The following is a 20,205-nucleotide window of genomic DNA, read 5'->3' as shown; positions in this document are numbered from 1 at the left end:
CTTTAAGTTACTTAAAGATGTTTCACCTCTCATCCAAGAAACTTTGATTTTAAGACAGGCCTCCAGTAAATGCTCTATATAAGCAAAGCCAAGTTTCTGGTTGCAACTGTGAAGATGTATGTCTTGCCAGTGCAGGGTTCTCATACTTCTTTTCCATTTAATCATCACGTGGTGTGCAGCCAGTTCTGTCTTGCTGCCTTTTGAGAACCAGCTTATATTTCAACAGGTTTGAGCACTGAACACGTTACGTAGCATTATGCTGGAAAAGTTGGGGTAATTTTATGGGAAGAAAAATAAAAAAAAACAGAGACAGTGCAGGGATGAACTTCACCTGCTTCCAAGATGCCAAGGAGAGGAAAGTCTGAAGAGTGTAGAACACTTAGTGGTATATAAAGCAGCGTTACTGTTTTACTGAAGCGTTGAGCATTGTGGCCTTCATCAGGGTCTTCATAAAAACATAATGTAGGAACCATTTTGAAATAGCAGAGGTAAACTATAAATTTGGCTCTAGATTGGGGATCTAAAGGCAGCTCTAAGCAGAGTTAAAACTAACAGATCCCAAGCATAAAGCTTGGGGTGTGTTGGAGTTGGAAATAACAAATTTCCTCTGATTGTGAGTCTCTTTCAGTTTGTGTGTGCTGACTTTGCACACACAAACCCACCCCTTAATTCCTACCCCACCCCACCCCCCACTGCTGGGAAGCTGGATAAGAATATGATTTAACACAAAGCATAAACATTTACGTTAAATATGTGTCTGTGGTGCCTGTGCGCTGGCTTCTTGACTCTTAGAGTTTTGCTAAAGTCTCTCTAGGGGGGCTCTGACTGGAACACGCCTTTGGGTAGCATGGGAACAGGCAGGCTTGGTCTGGGAAAGGGAGCAGGCTGTTCATTTCTGTTGCACAATCCAATTAGCTCCGAGTTCCACCGATAAGAAACAGCACCAGATCACTACAGAAGCTTTGTGTGAGAAGTCGTGCGTCTAATAGCTGGCTGGTAAACAATCGGCAGCATCTTCAACAGGTTCCGCTTTCACCAGGGATCTACGACAGCTGGTTAACAACAGAGGTACGTGACTGTAGAACTTTTTATCTTTATAGGTTTGGGGTTTCGTAAAATGATTTACAAGTGTTGGCTGGATGGATCGCCGCATAGGTTGTAAAACCAACTGCAATATAACAATTCGTGCATTTACATCACTGACAGTATATGTGCTTTTATAGAGGGACAAACATCACATGTGCACATAAGAGAGGAAAATACAAAGAGAAGAAAATGCTTTTCAACATTCCATGGCAACATCTGTTTTCAATTTTTCCTCCCACGAGATAAATTCATTAGTTTGTGGGAATGTCCAGGAAGCAGATGGACATCATGTCTTCATACACATCCTTTTTCTTTCCTTTTCTTTCAAGGTGTATGCTTGGGATTGAGGTGAAAGTTGGAACTTTAAATGTTAAATGTGTCTACCTTTTAAATGCAGACTGACAAAATAGGAAAGGGTCTCTTTTCTTTGTCTTTGTTATTGTGCATCATAACTAGAAAATACAAGAAATGTCAAATGTGGAAACCATTATGTGCATTTCAAGGAATTAACACTCCAGTGAGGGGAGGAAGCAGAGAAAACAAAACTGAATATTCAGCTGGAGAAAGTGTCATTTTGTAAAGCTCAACAAGACAAATTAACAGAATAAAAACAGAATGGAGAATTTAGGTTTGTAGGGAGCTGAGGAGTGATCTGACTATCCCTACTAGCAAAAACACACATGCACAGTAGGCACATTGTTACAAAATCCCCATTTGAAAACCATCTTGCATTATTAATGTTATTTTAGCTTATCACTACTTTGTCAGCAGTCATTTCAACTGCATGAAGCAAATTGGTCCTAAAAAATAATCTCGTAAAAAACGTTGAAAAGGAAAACCCAGTCTGTTTGCACAGTTGCTGAATGGTGGGATTTATGGGACCGTGACCCCAAGGCCCTGACAGACAGCGGGGAGGAAAACAAAATGTGGGAGAAAGGAAATGGATCACTTATCAGAAGCAAACCACAACTAACAAGTGTAGATGACCCACCACCTAAAAAATGTCAAAACCACTGCAGTGTCAGGAACACTACCTGTCTTATGAGTGCTGTCAACAGCCCTTAAGCCACTGTGTGATCTTCAGAAGCTGCAAGTAAGCTACACAGGAACCGTGTAACCAAATACCCCTTCTTTCACAACTTGGACTTTCTCAGGGGACTCGATATGAGCCAGAGACAGCAAGACTGTCTGTTGGTCTGTGTAAAGGTGCCTGATAACGTGAAGGAGCCAAGGTGGTCGGAGACTTTGCTGCAAAAAAAGTGAGAAGTGTCACGCTGGTGCAGATGGCTCCGTCAAGGAAGTTTGAAAACACCTGCACTCTGTGCATGCTGAGGATGTAAACCAGTGGTTGTTCGGTGTATTAATGAATTCTCAAAACAATCTTTTAATAGATCATGCTGACTGCTTACCTGCTGGCAATCTTCTTCATCTGCGCAGGTAAGTGTAGTCAATCACACAATCATTGCAGACCAAAAATGAGAACTTAAAAGGTATATTTGGGTTAGAGGAATCTTTTTTTTTTTTTAAAGTTTTTATAGCTAAATGTATCAAGACAGACAAAACAGCAGTTATTCACAACAGGAAAATGGGAGCGTTTCCAGTTTTTTTTTTTTTTTAAATGGGCCGGCAAAGGAGAACCTCGGGTGGCAGAGGGGGGCTGGGTTGGGGGTGGAGATGTCTCACAGGGACAAATAAAAGCATCTGGAAGTTCAATGAGTTCTAATAATGTTAATATGCTCCACAAACATGCATTAGATGTAGCTGCTTGTAGCAATGTTGGAGTCACACTGAAGGGCAAAGGGAGCTAACGGAGCTAATAATATATTTCAGTTTTACTGCATGGTCTATCAACACATATTTGGCTACAGTTTGCAAAGTGAAGGAGTAAAGGGGGCACAATTAAACCAGCAGCATTCACTGCATGCAATATTATTTATCATTATACTCCTATGGCAGTTGTACCTTTCGTTTTGTGCGATTTTCAACAAATTACACAACATCAGAAAAGATTTTCAGCTAGAATATTTCATTCATTTCATCTGCATGCATATATTTGCAAGATTCAGTGAAGACAGAATTATTTGTCATATAAAAAAGGGGTGTGAATGAAGTTTCCTTTATGGACACCACATGAACTATAAATATAATTTAAATAAATAAATATAAATATAGAGACCCTGAAAAGCTGAAGATGGAAGATTTTTACGTTTATGTTTTCAAATTGGGGAATTACAAGATATATCCAGGCCTGATACATCCTCTAATTCACAAGAACCCTTCATTACATTTAACTGAAAGCCAATTTGAATCCAAATTATTACAAAAAAAAATGAACAGGCAAACAGTGGTGTTTCTAACATTAATATGCGCTATCCTGAATTGAGTCAGCAGTGCTGACTCTCGCCTATGTTGTGCAATGTCATTTTCTTCAGGAATCACAGCAGAAGCTGTCCGTCCACCATGCAACGAGGACCTGTTTGACATCAATGTTGACAACTGCCTGTTGGATTTCAACAAAAGCATGGAGACAAGTGACTATCAGAACATGTGCCCGTGGCCTATGGTTCAAAGGTAAATGTTAGGCTCTTCTTTTCTTCTTTATTTGTTTATTTTTTAAATTTAGCTAATATAAAGCTGTCGGGGGTTTTTTTCTGTGTGTTTATATAAGAGAGACAAATGAGTTATATTTAACTGGACAAGAGGCTCCCATGAGTTTCCAAGACTTGAATGAGTGGTGTGTGATTAACCAAGCATTAATGCATGAGTCTGTGCTGAGCTCAACATGAGTGAAAACACAGGAAGGCTGGATAAAGATCCAGCCTTCCTGTGTTTTCACTCATTGAACTCTACAATGAAATACAGACACTTCTTTTTACTGCCTTTTCAGTAAAGACGTATAATAACCTTTAGTCATGGGAAAATCAGATGCTTTCCAGTCTCCTCATTACATTTGATGCCGGTCGAAGTTTTAATTACTCATATTCTAATGAAAACATGTGAGACCATTGCTCTTGGGCTCATATTTCCAGACAGCAGTTGTTTCTGGAGACTTTAGTCTTTGCCGTGCTACCTGGAGTGGATGGCAGTGGACTTTAATTATGACTGTAATAATCCATATTTTACTGTCAGCATAATTTGGGAGATGAGGTACCGTAGAGTTTAAATGGTGTGTAAGGGTGGAGTGTCCATCGTCACAAGGAGCCTTGCTTGTTGATCAGGCTTCTGGCTGTCAGGTTCAATTGAGCCTCGGTGGATTTTTTCCACACTAAAATTTTGCAGCGACATCTGGTTGCGAGATTTATGTTTGTTTAGAGAGGCTACGGTTGCTTCTCTGCCCCGAGGACGTGACAAATTAATGCTTAAACTTGAAATGTAAGCTGCTGCCCAAACATCAGCGGGTAATTTCTCCATTTATAAAAATCTTGAAGACACTCAGGCTGTTGATGTTTTTGGCTTTGTGCGCCTATAAACAAGGCGCCTATAAGTGCAATGCAACTGTGTGACATGGATCTATGATCATGCCAGGTGAACTGAGGCAAAAAGCATGGCTTCTATTCATCTGCTGTTGTTTGTTCATGCTACATCCTACTCAGCACAGTCATATGTTCCCATTTTTTGAACCAGTGCACCTGTACATTTCACTGGCATCAGGATATTTTAATAGTGTATTTGCAAGAAATAAACAATGTTTATATTATTTGGTATCTTATGGCTGATTTTCCCCTAATGATAAATGAAAATGTGATGATGACCCATTTAAAATGCATTAATGGTGGGTTCTGAAAGAGGGTTGGTCTGTCCTGATGATGCCAAATAAATAATTCATGCATACCTGATCTTTTAATTTATTAATAAGTCTTTACTCAGTTATCCCATGAAATGAAGGTCTGTTTGCAGACAGTTGGGTGTGTTGTGGTCAGTAGAACACACATAACAGCTCTGTTGCCTGGCAATACTGTTAGCTAAACGGGAAACAGGAAGCTGAAATGTTAAGGCCTCAGTCACCCAGGTGGAGAGACTGATCGGTGACCCTCTGACAACCACAATGTGTATCCCTCTGCTAGTCGCTAGGTGAAAATGGTTGCAAAAATGCTACTGCACCAAAAACTTCCATGTGATTACTTTGGTCACTAGCAGATTGTTGCCATTGCCTGCCGTTTGCATGGAAGACACAGACTTGTGTGCAAATACTTACCAACTACTGAGCAGCAGTGAACCTTTTTATGAAAAGGTGGCGTGTTTTATGAAAGCTACAGGCGACTGCAGCAATCTGCAATCGTGGAAAATAACTTTTTCCCTAGTGACTTGTGGTTTCCAAGGATTCACCGAGCAGATTAAGGCCCAACTCTTAAAGCTACATGTATGAATAATGTCGAATGTGCTGACGTGGAATCTGATTCTCAGCCTACAGATTCATGCTGTACATATTTCACACACCCTAAAAATGTTACAAGTGAAATTCTTTACCGCCTGAGTAATTTTGAGTCACCTTGACTTTAGTCTCACTCTCTTTCTCTGCAGCAACTACAACAAATTGATGACATGTGTGGAAGACTGGGCTAAGAAAACTCGGTGTTGGGGTTATGGATTTTTGGTACATGAGATTTACTTGGAGGTCCACCAGACGTACTTTTCGCTATGTGGATACGTTCGTGACCCCCCACTCTTCACTCTCATCATGTTAATAGCACCGTGTATTATTGTCACACTTTTTCTGCCTCTTATGTGTGTTCACATCGCCCCCAGGGACACATAAATACCCAGCGAAGGAAAATTGGAATCTTTTTTTAGCCAGTGTTCTGACAGTGCTAACTGTGCTTGCTACCTCTGTTGCAGAGATTCAGGAAATTCATCCTGGAAGAAGACACTTCAAGCTAATAAACAATCATTTTACATAAATCAGAAAATACATTTTCTATTCAATGAAGTAGTGAAAACGCCTGACTACTTAAGTTTGGTTGGATAAGTATCTTGGGCTGTTCACAAAGAGTTTCATGATCCAAAAGACTGCAACGGAGAGGACAACTGTACAACTGAGACTCTTTTGGACCTAAATGTATTCATCCAAGCAGACAAATTGCAGGGGAGCTTATAAACGGGTGTCGTAAATTGAGCAACAATGACTGCAAATCCCCCAAAGGTCACGTTTGGTGGAACAAAGCAAAAATCTCACCTGTTTTAAATATTCCCCTGTCCCCTTCAGGATCCCTGTGCACCTCTGCACCATTTCCAGCGCTCTGGCTGTTTTCCGATCTCTCTCTCTGGAACTCCTCCTCTGATCACTTGTATGTCCTCCCTTTTGTTAAAACAACAACACTTCCAGCCTTAAATTTAATATTTCGAGAAGAATGTCAGAGAACAACATTTAGTGACTAGTGACTGACATTATCTCCAGTCACCATCATAGTGTTGGTATGTGGCTTTCATAGTGTCAGCACACAAAGCATCCACTACAGGTCGGGTCCTTTTTGACAAATGCTCTCATGAGACACCTCAGATTTTTACAAAAGACACTCTTGACCTTATGTGCTGCCTCTGCACTTGGACAGTTTTTATTTTTTTCACCAAAAATTGTATTTCTAAAATGTTTTTTCGTTTTATAAATCATCATTATGACCTGTATAGAGTGAGCCAGACTAATTACAAGTGCTGGAAGCCGTCCCGAGGTCCCACAAAGGCAGTCTTGAGGGGGACATTGGCTAAATCTACAAAGCTATGTTTTTTATGTTTGAGTTCCAAAACCATAATGCACAGAAAACAACAACATTTTACAGGATTTTGTCATCCAACTGTAAAATTATAGGAGATATTTTACTATTTAAAAAATAACATTGTTTTGAATATTACCCTCCATAAACAAATATGAACACAACTGGAGGAAATCTATGAAAATGTAACCATTTTATTGTTGTAGTGATTTTTCCCTGCAAAGGTCAAACACTGTATTTCTCTGTGACTTGTTTGGTAAATATACAGTACATATTTATCACATTATACAGTCTGTAAAATGAACATACACTGAGCACTTACCTAATGAATGTTCTTCACTTCCATTATTCTTCCATGTGTGGCAGAAGTAATCTGGTTTATACTGTAATCGTTTTTATGTTGACAGAAATAAAAACAATTCCATTTGTATTTGAAACACATAATAAATATTTATTTCAGACAAAAAAATAATGCTTTACAGTTTTTTGAAAACCTCTTTGTAGCCATAGCAAGACAGACCTGCTATTAAAGTATTCACATGACCTAAGTGTCATCTACAGATGCAAACATACTGCATTTAATTACTTTTTCATCCAATTACTACTTAAAAGGACTGTTGTGCAGAGCTCATGCAGAAAACTGTGTCAGTAAAACAATGTAAAGATCCATTAGGTGTTTTGGGGGGATTTCAATACTTGAATAATTTTATGGTTCCTTGTAATCTGCAAAGGATGCTAGCGTTCTTAATCTGACTGAGGATCAGTTGCCCAGCAAAAAAACAGAAAGCAAGTTGAATGTTTTAAGCCAAAGGGGAATTTTCTCAAGAATCGGTGGGTAAACTAGAGACTGTTCAGATCCAGGAGTGCCAATTGGTGATATTATGTCTAATAAGACTCTAGCATCATTTATGCACAAGGTGTTTTTTGGTATTTGTTACCTGATGCACCCGGTTAATTAAATAAGTGCCACTTCAAACTCCTTGTTCCCCAACATGCAGGTAAAGTTACCAAGTAGCGCCTAACTCTAATAAGCAAATTTAAGCGAAATTTGCTAATGCGGGTCTCTAAAACGGGACCATTAATTGTCAGCAGGTAATCTTGCCACCAAAAACACACCTTGTGCATAACAGGGAGTCCCAATTAACTACTGACCCCGCTGATCATGAGACTAGCTAGCTGTTGTGTGTTGTAGAGTTCTTTGGTCTGGCTCTTATTAAAACCTTGCTAAATGCAGCTTACACCGTGCTGGGAGAAACGTATAGTCGTTTTGTCTTTCGTGGATCAGTCACACTAGAGCAAAAACAGTCCTTATGATTAAAAAAAAACAACTGGTGGTTGATGTGATTTCATGGAACTTTGTTGCTGTCAAAGACCAAGTGCAACTACTGGGGTCGACCAACTGGTCACCCAGAGGTTGAGTGGGTGACGCCCTCAACCTCTGGGCGACCACTTTCAACTGGAAGGCAGTTGCACAGGTTGCCAAGTGGAGACAACTTATTCGTGGTGGGAATGGGACTCACTGTAATCACTCTCAGACTGGCAAAGGTTTTCAAATAATCATTGCGTATTTTGTAAGCACAGAAAGAGTTGGTCTGTGCAGATGAGTGCAACTCGACTGTGACAACTCCTTGCAATACGGGACTCGACTCAAGTGGTTGCTCTTAAGAAAATATCAGTATTACTGCATTTCCTTGTAGCAGTTATTCTCGTTTCACATGTATCTGATTTATAGTTATATATAGTCAAACCGAGTACACTATTCAATATGCTAAAGACCCAAGCTTGTCAGATGTCTTCACTCAAGCTGATGACAGTGGATTAGTCTTGGTTCAAAAATAACAGAGCTAAGTCTTAGAATTGGGTGGGTGGCCTGGCCTGCTACCACTGAGGCATAAGGTGACGAAATGAGGTGACGTGAGAACGTTGACATGACAGAGTTTTCTTTCAGGGTCAGAAAGACCAGAACGATTTTTCTTTACATCTCGTGTGTTCTGACATCCAACACCAGACAGGACCAAGAGGCAGCGCCACACCTTTTCTTATCTTAATAATACCCACAATTCCACTTTTTCTCTTGTGTAAATACTGAAAGGATGTTTTGGTAAGTTTGCTGGTTCTTTTTAGGCTGTGGGCTCCACAGACACAGCAGCTCGTGTCACACACACCCACTTGTATCGGGCATACACCTCAGAGCCTCTTTCATCATCACAGGTCGAATCAGCACAGCATTGTTGACAAACAACAACTTTGGCTAAAAAATGAACTATCAAAGCTTTCACTGCATATTTAGTTATTAATGGCACCAACAAGGCATTTTACTTTAAAAAATAAAATCTTTACCCCCCTTTTGATTCTCATGTTCTCAGCCACTCACAGCTGGCTGAACAGCATCTACTCTTAGTCTCTCATAGTAATGCACTTAGTGCTCTGTGTACAACTAACATTAGTGTGTGCTTTTTAGGTATGGAAGTTAAATATTGACAAAACTATTAGACATAGAACAAATGTAAGCTTTCAACAAACTATTAAACAATGTTAGTCTGCCTGAAAAGATTTATAAATGCTTTTCATTTTCTAAATAAAACTATTTAGAAAATGGTCACTTCATTAGGTACACCTTGCTATTAACAGGTTGGACCCAATTTCGCCTTCAGAGCTGGCCTAATCTTTCATTGCACAGATTCAATTAGGTGGTGGAAACATTCCTCTGAGATTTTTGGTTCAGACTGACATGATAGCATAGCTTTGCACAGTTACTGCAGATTTGTTGGCTGCACATCTACCATCTCCCATTGCACTGCATCCCAAAGGTGCTCAATTAGAGTGATAGCTGAACTCTAGTTTAAGATCACTTGAGCTTTGTGACATGGTGTGTTAGCCTGCTGGAAGAAGCCAGCGGAAGATTGGGACATTGGGGTTATAAAGAAATGGACATAGGAAGCAATAATTCTTTGGTTGGCCGTGGTGTTTAAAAATGGTCATTACACATTGTTTTTGCCACAATACCATCCAAATGCTGCTTGCTAAATTTCTTTTGGACTCACAGACTACAACTAGCAAGTACAGCTTTCAGGGTGACAACTACAGTGGAAGGTAGTCCAGGTTATTTCAAATGAACTGTCGTCCTTGTAAATGAGATGAATACAAACTGAAAAAATTGTCTGTAAGGCAGAAAATATGATGGATGGTTGCTTACTCAGGGCAATCTAGAGTTTACACTTTTTAAATTTGCACAATATTAGAATAATTCTAGGTTACAAAAAATACATAAATGTCACAAAAAATGAAGAGTTAAAAAAAACCCCAAAACATCAACAACAAAAATAGTTTTTTCATTTTTTTTGCAAAATTATTTGGCAGTGCGCTTTCTAACATGGTGACCACTCATAGTTGTGTCATTAGTGAACTTCCATAAATCAAGTTCCTGCCCCTAAAAACACACTCAGTAAGAGGCAAACATTCAATAATGTCACGACTACGGATAGGGGTGGGTATAATGAAGAAAAGACCTCACTGTCTCTGCCCTCAGTTTGCCATTCCAGTCTCTGTAAACTCCTGAAACATAAACACATGGTTGAAAAGGTCCATTAATAACGCAGCCCATTTTAAATGAAACTGCTACAGAGTGCTAATTCAAAGCACATTGTGTTACTCATTAACTCGGGGAGCTGCAGAATTAAATACAGACTGCAGCAGGTGTACGCTTCACATCAAAGTGGAGCTTCAAGTGCAGGCCTACAGAGAACAATCTAGGGGGGAAAGAGAGATTCATTTACCGTTAAACTTCTATGTCACTTCACTGGAGTAAACACATAATTCTACGCACTTGACCTCTTTTTCCTACATTGTACAACATAAAAGCCGGGACTGTAAGCCATAGATTTTTACATAGCAAGCGCCGGATTGCCCTGACCGCTTTATTTACACAAAGAGGCAACAAACTAAAGGCTGGGGAGCAATATTTACAGATCAAAGGTCAGTTTCCCCTGAGACTGAATCTTTGCATGGCTCATAATATAGGGCATGGTTATGTGAAATAAGATGAATAACAGTACATTGCTGACCATTTAAAGTATGTTTATAGTGGGGTTTTGGCCTTGTTTGCCAGTAATTTATAGAAACCTCTTCAGCTGCCAAGCAGTCTCTCTCTCTCCTAACTTACTATGCACGGTTTTCTTTTAAAAGGTTCATAGACTAAATGTTAGCAGTAGATACATTTTGGTAGTAACACTGCAAAGAAACAGACTTTCATGTTGAATTAACCTTTTTGCCAAGCATCCCCCAGAGTGAGGAATTTGGGTTTGGGTTCAATCATCTCTGCTGTTCTTTTCCACTTTCACTGAATGTGATCAAAGAGTGTGCCATCAAGATATTGTAAGAAAAAACAGCAGACAATTGCTGACTTTCTGCAGATATCCACCCAGTTAGAATCCCCAGGACTCAGCTGACGCTTCCCGAGTGTGTCAGTGATGAAAGCAAGGGAGCCACCGAATGCAAACATGGAAAAAGACCAGAACCCAATGTGCTCACTTTTTTTGTTGCATTCAACAACTCCCGTCTATTTAAAATCAATAAGAATAAACTTTATAATCCTAATGTTTGGTGAACCAGACGGTGAATATCCTCAAAACATCTAAATGTGAAGCTTCTTCTTTCAGTTCCTAAGCTTTTAATTGCTGACCGTAAACAGACCATTGAGCCAAATATAGTAAAATCCCACCAATTTCCAACACTAATTAATAAATTAGTTTTATCTTTTTGTTGTTTTATGTACAGCAGCTGTTATGTGTTTCTGTGTAGCATGAAATAAGAAAGGCTTATGAAAATGTGCATGTGTCAAAACTACACTTTATTAGGTACACCTTAGGTAGTACCAGGTTGGACCCCCCTTTGAGATCTGGTGGAGGGATTTTGAGGTTTTTGGTCTTCTGCTGTTGTAGCTCATCCGATTCAAGGTTCAATATGTTGTTCATTCAAAGATGTTCTTCTGCATAACTTGGCTGCAATGAGCAGTTAATTTAGCTACTGCTGCCTTCCTATCAGCTCAAAGCAGAATCTCCTCTGACCTCTGGCATCAGCTATGCATTTTCACCCAGAAAGAGAACAGAATGGTCTTTTTCAGACCATTCTGTGTAAACCCTTGAGATGGTTTTGTGGGAAAATCCTAGCAAATCAGCAGTTTCGGAAATACTCGGACCAGACTGCCTATCACCGACTACCATGTCACATTTAAAGTCACTTAAAAACACCTTTCTTCCCAAATGTGATGCTTGGACAAATTTCAAGAAGTCATCTTGACCGGTCTATATGCATACATACATTACTGCAGTTGCTGCAGTACGATTGACTGATTAGATTTGCGATAACAAAGAGATGAACAGGTGTACCTATTGAAGCAGCAGGTGTCCGTTGCAATATAGGATAACTCTAAAAATAGATGGTAAATTACAATCCCAAGCTCACAGTCAGTCTGTGCAATGCAACCTTCATGCATCCTGCAAATGTTTAAATGCTCCCCAACATTTTCAGTACTATCGTGTCTGTGTTAGCCAAGTGCATTATTCATGACATCTCTTAAAAAATATACCAAATTTAGCAAAAAACTGACAGATACTTCAAATAAAGACACATTTTTCTGTTTTTAACGTGTCACTCTACACAATGTTCTTTATATTTTACACTAACTCTAACGGTAGCTTAAGCTATCCGAAATCTAAATACCACTAAGAACATGGTATAGCGTTAAGTCCAAAAGGTCACAAAATAAATAGATACAACAAAGTAGAAAAATAGGTTTAGACCATGTTAGCTATTTACTTATACATCCAAGGTCATAATAATGGGATCAGTGGAGGGCATTAATCACCTTAAAAAAAGTACAGTGGCAGCCCATGAAGAGGCACAGTCTCTAGGGGATTTTGGATTCACGGGAGACTACATTTAGAGATGAGGACTTGTGCCAGGGAGCTGGGTTGGCAGAGAAACGTGACCTTTTTTTCCTACAAGTCTGTACAGAAAGGAAAAGGACTGACTTAACTCCTTGTTTGCACACCATTGCAACCTATAGACAAAGGCAGTAATACAAAGGAAAAAGGCAGTTTAACAACAGAGGCAGTAAAACCAATTGAAGGCTTTACATTTAGAGAAAGTTCATCTGAAAACATTATTAAGTTTGATTGAAATCCTCTCCTCATTAAAGAAAATCTTTCCTTTCTCACAGATCAGTCCCAAAATAAGCCTGAAGTAATAAAGCCTGCTGCAGTCCTAAAGGTCCCCGCTATCATTGCACTTATGCCCAGAACCTGCAGACTAATTAAAGGGAGACATCAGGTAAAAAGAGTTCATATAAGTTATGTATGCTGCTAGATTTGGTATAGTCCACTTCAGGTATGCATTCAGAGCTATTTCTGTCAGGGTTAAGACATCGACACCACCACAAAGATCTAACATTAGATGTGCTTTTAAAAAAATGGATTAAATAAAGGTAAAAAGTGCTTATCCAGCTATAGATTCTGTATATTTTACAAACACCATTGCAGAAGCTCCTCTTGCTATCCAGAGACAATGAGGTTTCCAAGATTTGCTTCCTCCGATCGGTCAGACCTGCAGGGTGTAGGTGATCCTTTTAGCTGGTTCCAGCTTAAATTTATACAAGCATGTGGATCTCATTGTACTCATCTCGTCCATCTTCATCAAAGTTGGGCGAATCTTCATCACAATCCAGCTGCAAAGGGTTGAAATACCTTATTATTTTCATTTAATGTTCATTCTGGACAAATTAAGTATAGTTTAGCGCTGCCAATTAAAACAATGCTGTGGAATAAACTAGCACACTGACACCATCATTGTTTATTCATGATTTAAATACAGCAATGCATGCATTTTGACTGAGCAGTACTCTGTTAATTATACACAGCAATTAGTGCCTCTAAGATCAATGCCTGAAAAAAAATAGGCTGCTTTTCGCAAGCTAAGGCTTTAGCACAGAGCCCAAGAGACCAGCCGGCAACCATCTGCCAGTCATGTATTCCCTGACCACTTGGCAAGTGGTTGCTGAAGGTCGATGGCATTTGCTGCCACTAGGTACTCTGCTAGCAATGGTGAAATTAGGAAAAGCGTGACACAAACTGTTTTCTGGAAACAGAAAACATTAACCTTTAAAATAAAGGCTGCATCTTTTGATAATTGTTGGCTGCGGTGGCGAGGCACAACTTTTAATCTGAAGGTTTCTGGTTTGCGTATAACTTTTTCAAGGTTTACCACTGCTCAGCTATTATTGACTTTTTAGCGAGTTCAAATAGCAACGGGCAGCAACTTAAACCTAAATTAAACACAAAGACAGAAACAGATGGAAAAAGCTAGCCTGACTGTTTAAAAGTCACCAAATCTTGAAGAAGCAGACTACAGTAATGTCTATCTAATTTTCTGTGTTAATCTGCATTAGCCAATTTAGCATCACAGGTGCAGGCTTTCAAATTATGTTTAACATATAGACAAAAGTAAGACATTTTTTAAAACGTCTGCTTTTAAAAAAATATAAAATTCTTTTTCTTTATATACAGTTTAGAACTGAGTTATAGGTCGTTATTGGAAGATGTGGTAACAAGAAGAACATTCGTGAAACAATTGCAATCCCCAGTTCAAAAAAACCAAAAAAAACATTGGAATGCTGTAATTTTAAATACATAGAAAACGCAATGATCTGCAAATCTCAAACCCATATTTTGTGAACTATAGAACACAGAAAAAATACAAATGTTTAAATTGAGAAAAAAATTTACCATTTCAAGGTCATACGGTCATTTTGAGTTTGATGGCAGCAATATATCTCGAGAAAGTTGGGACAGGTACATGTTTACCACTTTGTAGCGTCTCATCGTCTTTTTACATCAGTCTGTAAATGAACTCAGGAGAGCAGATGCTGGACTTTTGGGAGAGGAATGTTGTCTCATTCTTGTCTGATAGAGGATTCTAGCTGCTTAACAGTCCTGGGCCTGCTTTGTTGTATTTTCCATCATGTTCCAAATGTTTCAGACAGGTCTTGTAAAGGTATGAAGTATGCACTTTAGCATTGTCTTGCTGAAATAAGCAAGGCCTTCTCAAAAAGACATTGTCTGGATGGTAGTGTAGTAGCTCTAAAAGTTGTATATACCCTATGGTGACTTTCCAGATGTGCAAACTAAGGCACTCATACATCCCCATAGAATCGGAAATGCAGGCTTTTGAACCAATAACCAGCCAGAGGTTCCCTCTCCACTTTAGTTCAGAGGATGCAGCGTCTATGTTGTCCAAAAAGAATTTCAAATCTTGATTCGTCTGACCACAGAACAGTTTCCCACTTTGCCTCAGTCCATTTTAAATGAGCCTTGGCCCAGAGAAGCGTGTTTCTGGATCATGTTTGCATATGGCTTCACAATTTTACACTGAGGAATATTATTCTGAGAGTGTTCCACAATTCCCTTTTATTCAGTCATGTAACCGACCAGTTGCCAGTTAACCTAATTACTTGCAAAATGTTCCTCCAGCTGTTTCTTTTTAGTGCCACTTACTTTCCCAGTTTTTTGTTGCCTTTGTCCCATCGTTTTTGAGATGTGTCAGGTTCAGACTGAGCTAGTATTTTTCTGGAAGCAAGAAAATGTAGCAACACAGGATAATGTAAACCTTTGATATGTTTTTTATATTCCCATGTGAAGAAAATATGGATTTATTTATGAGATCTGCAGATCGCTGCATTCTGTTTTTATTAACATTTTACAAACTGTTTCCACTTTTTTGGGATTTAGGTTATATTTATGGAATTATTGTAGAAAATCATTGATGGTATGTGTCAATCTTGACTAGCAAAGGTCCAAATCATGTACTTAGTAGTTTTCTTTTTTGTTTTGTTTTTTTAATTTGCATTTCCCATACATGGATCATTAGAAGTTTTTCTAGGAATGACTTTCCCTCAGGTTCACATTATTTCATCCACTAATGTGAACATGAGACAAACCAGAGCTACAAGGCCATTTTTCCCCTTTGACTTTCTTTGGTTTACCAATTGTCTATAGTGCAGAAAAGCAAAGCAAAGAATGTGAAACAGGAACATTTATTATGGAGTTCATACAAGGGTGAAGGTTCGAGGGAGTGGAGGATTTGACGTCAAGGAGGTTCAGCTTTGGCAATTTTCAACTTTTGCCAGTCCTTTAGGTGGTTTGGGGCAGCGCAGAGGGTTCATGAGAACACATGAACGGTGGTCATGTTAAGAATAAGCTTATTTTCTTGCTCTTAAAAAGTTGACATTTAGGAAATGGAAGGTTTTAATTTGACAGTGATGACATGTATGGGTTTAGGTGGATCTGTCCAAGAAAACATGAAACCCAAAAGCAAAAAGCAATATCTGCGTATGTCTTGAAATGATTTGGATGAGAAAGAGAAATGATCACAGGGGCAAAAATAATCATCAGAACTGTCAGGGGTCAAATTTGTTTCAAGCCCTGCAAGTCAGTATTAGACTGATATAAAAACATGCAAACGTCCGCTGAATTTTAAATTTGCCGTATACAGTAAGTATCTCGAGGCTATGTGGGATCGGATGATTGTGGCAAACATTCTCGGAAAGTCTCTGCTACCTAAACTTACCGCCTGGAGCTCACGCTCCTCGAAGATCCTGGAGAGGATGAGGCGTCGCAGCGGCACCGTCATGATGAGGACGAAGGGGAACGCCAGGGAGGCCGCAGTAGACTTCACTACCCACAGAGCCACGATGCATGCCAGCTGGGTGATGGTAAACATGTTCATGCGCCATGTCTTCACCTGAAGAAACACACACATATTGGTCAGAGGGTTAGAAACCAGGAAATTACAGCACAGACAGATATATCCAGAGATGCACAAATCACATTTTTGGCTCCATCTAGTGGAAAATTCTGCATCTAATCTTTTTTTAAACATGCATGAGGGTTAGATTTTCTGTCTCTCTTTTTTAAAGAAATTCACCAGGGAAAATTTTGAATTACAAAGCCATTAAGACTTGATTTTAAGACATGGGAATGGTTGTAATTTATTTACAGTCTCATAGGCTTTATTGCAAGTTATCACGATAAGCAGCTGCAAAGTTGCTCTAGCGTGAATGGGAGACCTGTTAGCAGGGAGTGTTCCCTACATAACAAGATCTAAGCTTTTCTATGTGAGCTATTAGGTTGGAAACCGTGCTGTTAAAAGAAAAAAAAAAATAGAGAGCAAGCATCTGCGCACTTGAGGACGTGCTGTTTAAGTTTCTGGTAAGACATGAAATACAATCCTACTATGTAGTCCCATGGAGAGTGTGTGTTTTCACGCACTGCTGCTGTGTGTACATAAAGATCCCACTACATCCCAGTTATAACTGTTTTTTTAACATCTAGGTAATCTGCTGCACATGTAAACACAGCAACTTTAGAAAAAGAGGTTATGTGTTTGAGTTGAAGGTGTTAAGTTGGTTTGATGGTGTTAAGATTAGCTGACCTGACAATATCGGAGCTTTGCTATTTTCCAGATATATCACATGTTGATGTACGAGTTATTTTTTTTATTACACAAAGTATTCTGTGACCATGGCAGAGAGATAACCCGTCTCTATAAAGATGCAGGCTACTGTCACATTGCCTGTGCTGTTTGACCGCTTAACAAAAGTAATGAAACTCATAAAGACAGCCTGGCTGTGTGCGCCTTAATTTATTTCAAATTTCAGCAACAATATATTGGGCAAAGGATGTTGAAGACGGAGCTTCATCCAGAGGTTCATGGATGTAGTGAAGGAGGACATGCAGAGGGTTGGTGTGACAGAGGAGGATGTGTCTTCTTATAGAAGACTCTCTCGAGTATTGCAGGATCTTTACCTTTTAATATAAAGCATTTTGAGGCAATGCTATAGCCAGCTGATGCAATATAAATACTGAATGATTTACGGGAGGCAAAATTTACAAGGTTTTAGAATACAGCGCAACACGACATGAAGTAACGCTAAAAGACTAAAATTAAGACATTTTTCTAGAATCTAGTTTTTATTTTTATCTTTTCTGATTTTTTTTTTTGCTTTAATATTTTAATTAGATGTTTTAAATTACAGATGTAAATGTTTTGACACCAGTAATACAAAGAGTAGATAAAACTATGCTATAGTCTGACAGCTGCAGGTGAAATAAGAGGAATGGATGAATTAGTAACCAGATGGCCAGAAAATGAACTGTGCTTTTCCCTAAACTGTTGAGGTTACTCTCAGATTTGGGTCCAAACTCCAGGAAAAAACTCTTTCGAAACCAGGACTTTAAACCAGAAATCTGCTGTGCATGGTTTTCATTGGGATTTGTCATTATCCACTGTGACGTTGTAGTATGTCTCTGACTCTCAGCATCTAAGCCTCTCTGTTTTTCTTTTGATTTAACTCAAACGCTGAGGACAGACGTCATTTTGGTCCCGCAGTTGCTGCTCTGCTGGCTTTGGTTTCTCCATGTTACCGCTCATAATAGAGCAGAGGGCATGTAAACACTGCTATTGCGTGTGCTACCTTGGTGACGTAGATGTGGTCCGGGTGGTGCTTGGCAGGCGTGACCATAAGCGTTATGCGTTCGTACAGCTGGATGCCCGTCAGAGAGGTGACCCCCATGTACAGGAAGATCCCGAAGAGCACAGCCAGAGGGATGAGGCGGAGAATATCTGTCATCACTATGGACATACCTGATGGGCAAACAGGGATTTAAAGGGGGACTTTTAACATGATTTTACTGCATGCGTGCACAATAACTGGCAACTGTGGAGAAAATTATTCATTCAACAAGGGAACGGGAACGGCCCGTAAAAACAAACACGCTGTCGTGCCTTTTATTAGAAACACACTCCCTCTTCAGATGCCTTGGTTAAGATACTCTGAGGGCTAATCCAAACAGTCTTCTTCCTAATCCAAACAGCATTTCACTCAAACAAAAGATCAACAATCATGATGACTCACCACGCCTGCATACCCAAACTGGATCAAACTAGACTTAAGATTGCTTCGGGAACCCTACCTTAATTGAAACAAGACTTTCAGTCGGCAAAACGCAATGAGTCAGTGGATGAAAAACAATGCTGCAATGTCAGGCAGTGCATTTTCACTTTCACAAAATTTTCTTCTTGTAGAACGACTGTCTCGGCTCATTTTGAAGACAAACAGAATGAAAAATCATTTTAAACTGTTGTTGGGCTGAGTCAACCTTCATGAATGTCTAGACATGCAGGAGCTACAGAGCTGCCACTCTTCCAGCTCGCGTTTATTTACTTAGAAATAGCCACTGGTTCAGATTCGTGTTTTATTCCATCTTGAATATTGATCTGGTGTAAATTCTGATCCTTACACTTTCCTTACATAGAATGATAAGAAGTGTAATTCTGCCAGCCGATTACATTGTCTCCCCTTTTCAATTAATTTTAACTAAATTAAATAGGTTAATTTCTGCGTTAATGTTGGTAAACTCTTAAAAAACAACAGGCTTTATATTTTTTCCTGTAATTGGACAAAATAATTGCGTTTATTTTGACTTTGGAATTAATGTTGCTATACTTACTATGGCAGCAGCCACACAGTGTATATGCAATCATGTGAAAATGGACATTTTCACAGACTCTGTGCAAACCCCTGAAAGACCAAGTGCACCCCATTCAGTATCTTGTAGAGCCATCTTAACATTAAGTAACTTGAAGTAATCTTTTTCTGTCTGACTTAAGAAGAACTTTAGGGTTGATGTAGCTCATTAGGTATAGCAGGTCAACTATTTGAGGATTAATTTATGCACAGTTCTCCTTCCTTAATCTTTTCCTTTTGTTCATCAGTTGATCATCAGTTTGTTGATCATTGTTCTGTTGCAAGACCCAATTTCAGCCAACCTTTAGTTTGGCTTTTGCCACAAGTGGCACAGTGCATTATTACCAAACATTATGACTCCACTCATATGTCCAAAGCACATTGTTCCAGAAGTCCTGTGGTTTGTTCAGATGCAAACTTTGCAAAGCTAAGTACACTATGTTCTTTCTTTTTACAGAGAAGAGGCTTTCTCCTAGCAACCCTTTCCAAACAAGCAATACTTGTTCAGTTTTTCTGATTGTGTTGTCATGCACTTTAATATTTACCATGCGAATTGAGACCTGTAGAATCTGAGCTTTTGGGTTTTCTAACAGTGTCTCTGTGCACTGAAAAATCTGAGATCTGGCTGAATATGCTGGTCCGTCCACTCCTGGGGAAAATGTGGCATTGTAGTAACACATCCGAATGCTGCAGACCAGAAAACTACGAATACTGCTTTTATAGAAGTGTCCAAACTTGCTAAAGATCAGTTAGTCAAGTGCATTTGATTAGCAGCATCTGTCTACTACTTATCCTCTTAACTCCTCCAAAAGAAGTAATGGTTTACTTTGT

General features: G+C 39.2%; 1 protein-coding gene and 1 long non-coding RNA gene across 6 annotated transcripts in view; one reads left to right on the top strand and one right to left on the bottom strand.

Moving 5' to 3' along the window:
- Window positions 1-721: 721 nt before the first annotated feature.
- On the top strand, window positions 722-6,521 carry LOC102309007. Its single transcript, XR_001336415.2, has 4 exons — window positions 722-1,068; window positions 2,478-2,523; window positions 3,519-3,657; window positions 5,608-6,521. It is a non-coding gene; the product is annotated as an uncharacterized LOC102309007 (long non-coding RNA).
- A 703-nt stretch (window positions 6,522-7,224) lies between these two features.
- The window catches only part of slc4a3 (solute carrier family 4 member 3), a 64,987-nt gene continuing 52,006 nt past the window's right edge, over window positions 7,225-20,205 (bottom strand). For all 5 annotated transcript variants that reach the window (XM_014334665.2, XM_014334666.2, XM_005925772.3 and 2 more), the window contains 3 exons: window positions 18,322-18,491; window positions 16,416-16,589; window positions 7,225-13,518 (listed from right to left, as the gene is read on the bottom strand). In XM_014334665.2, the coding sequence (XP_014190151.1) occupies window positions 13,441-13,518; window positions 16,416-16,589; window positions 18,322-18,491 (422 nt within the window). In that variant the 3' untranslated portion in view covers window positions 7,225-13,440. The remainder of the gene's footprint in view (window positions 13,519-16,415; window positions 16,590-18,321; window positions 18,492-20,205) is intronic.

This window comes from Haplochromis burtoni, unplaced genomic scaffold, assembly GCF_018398535.1.
Source record: "Haplochromis burtoni strain Fernald_Lab_line unplaced genomic scaffold, NCSU_Asbu1 Contig_87, whole genome shotgun sequence".
In the NCBI taxonomy this organism is placed as follows: domain Eukaryota; kingdom Metazoa; phylum Chordata; class Actinopteri; order Cichliformes; family Cichlidae; genus Haplochromis; species Haplochromis burtoni.
This window is presented reverse-complemented; position numbering and strand designations above follow the sequence as displayed.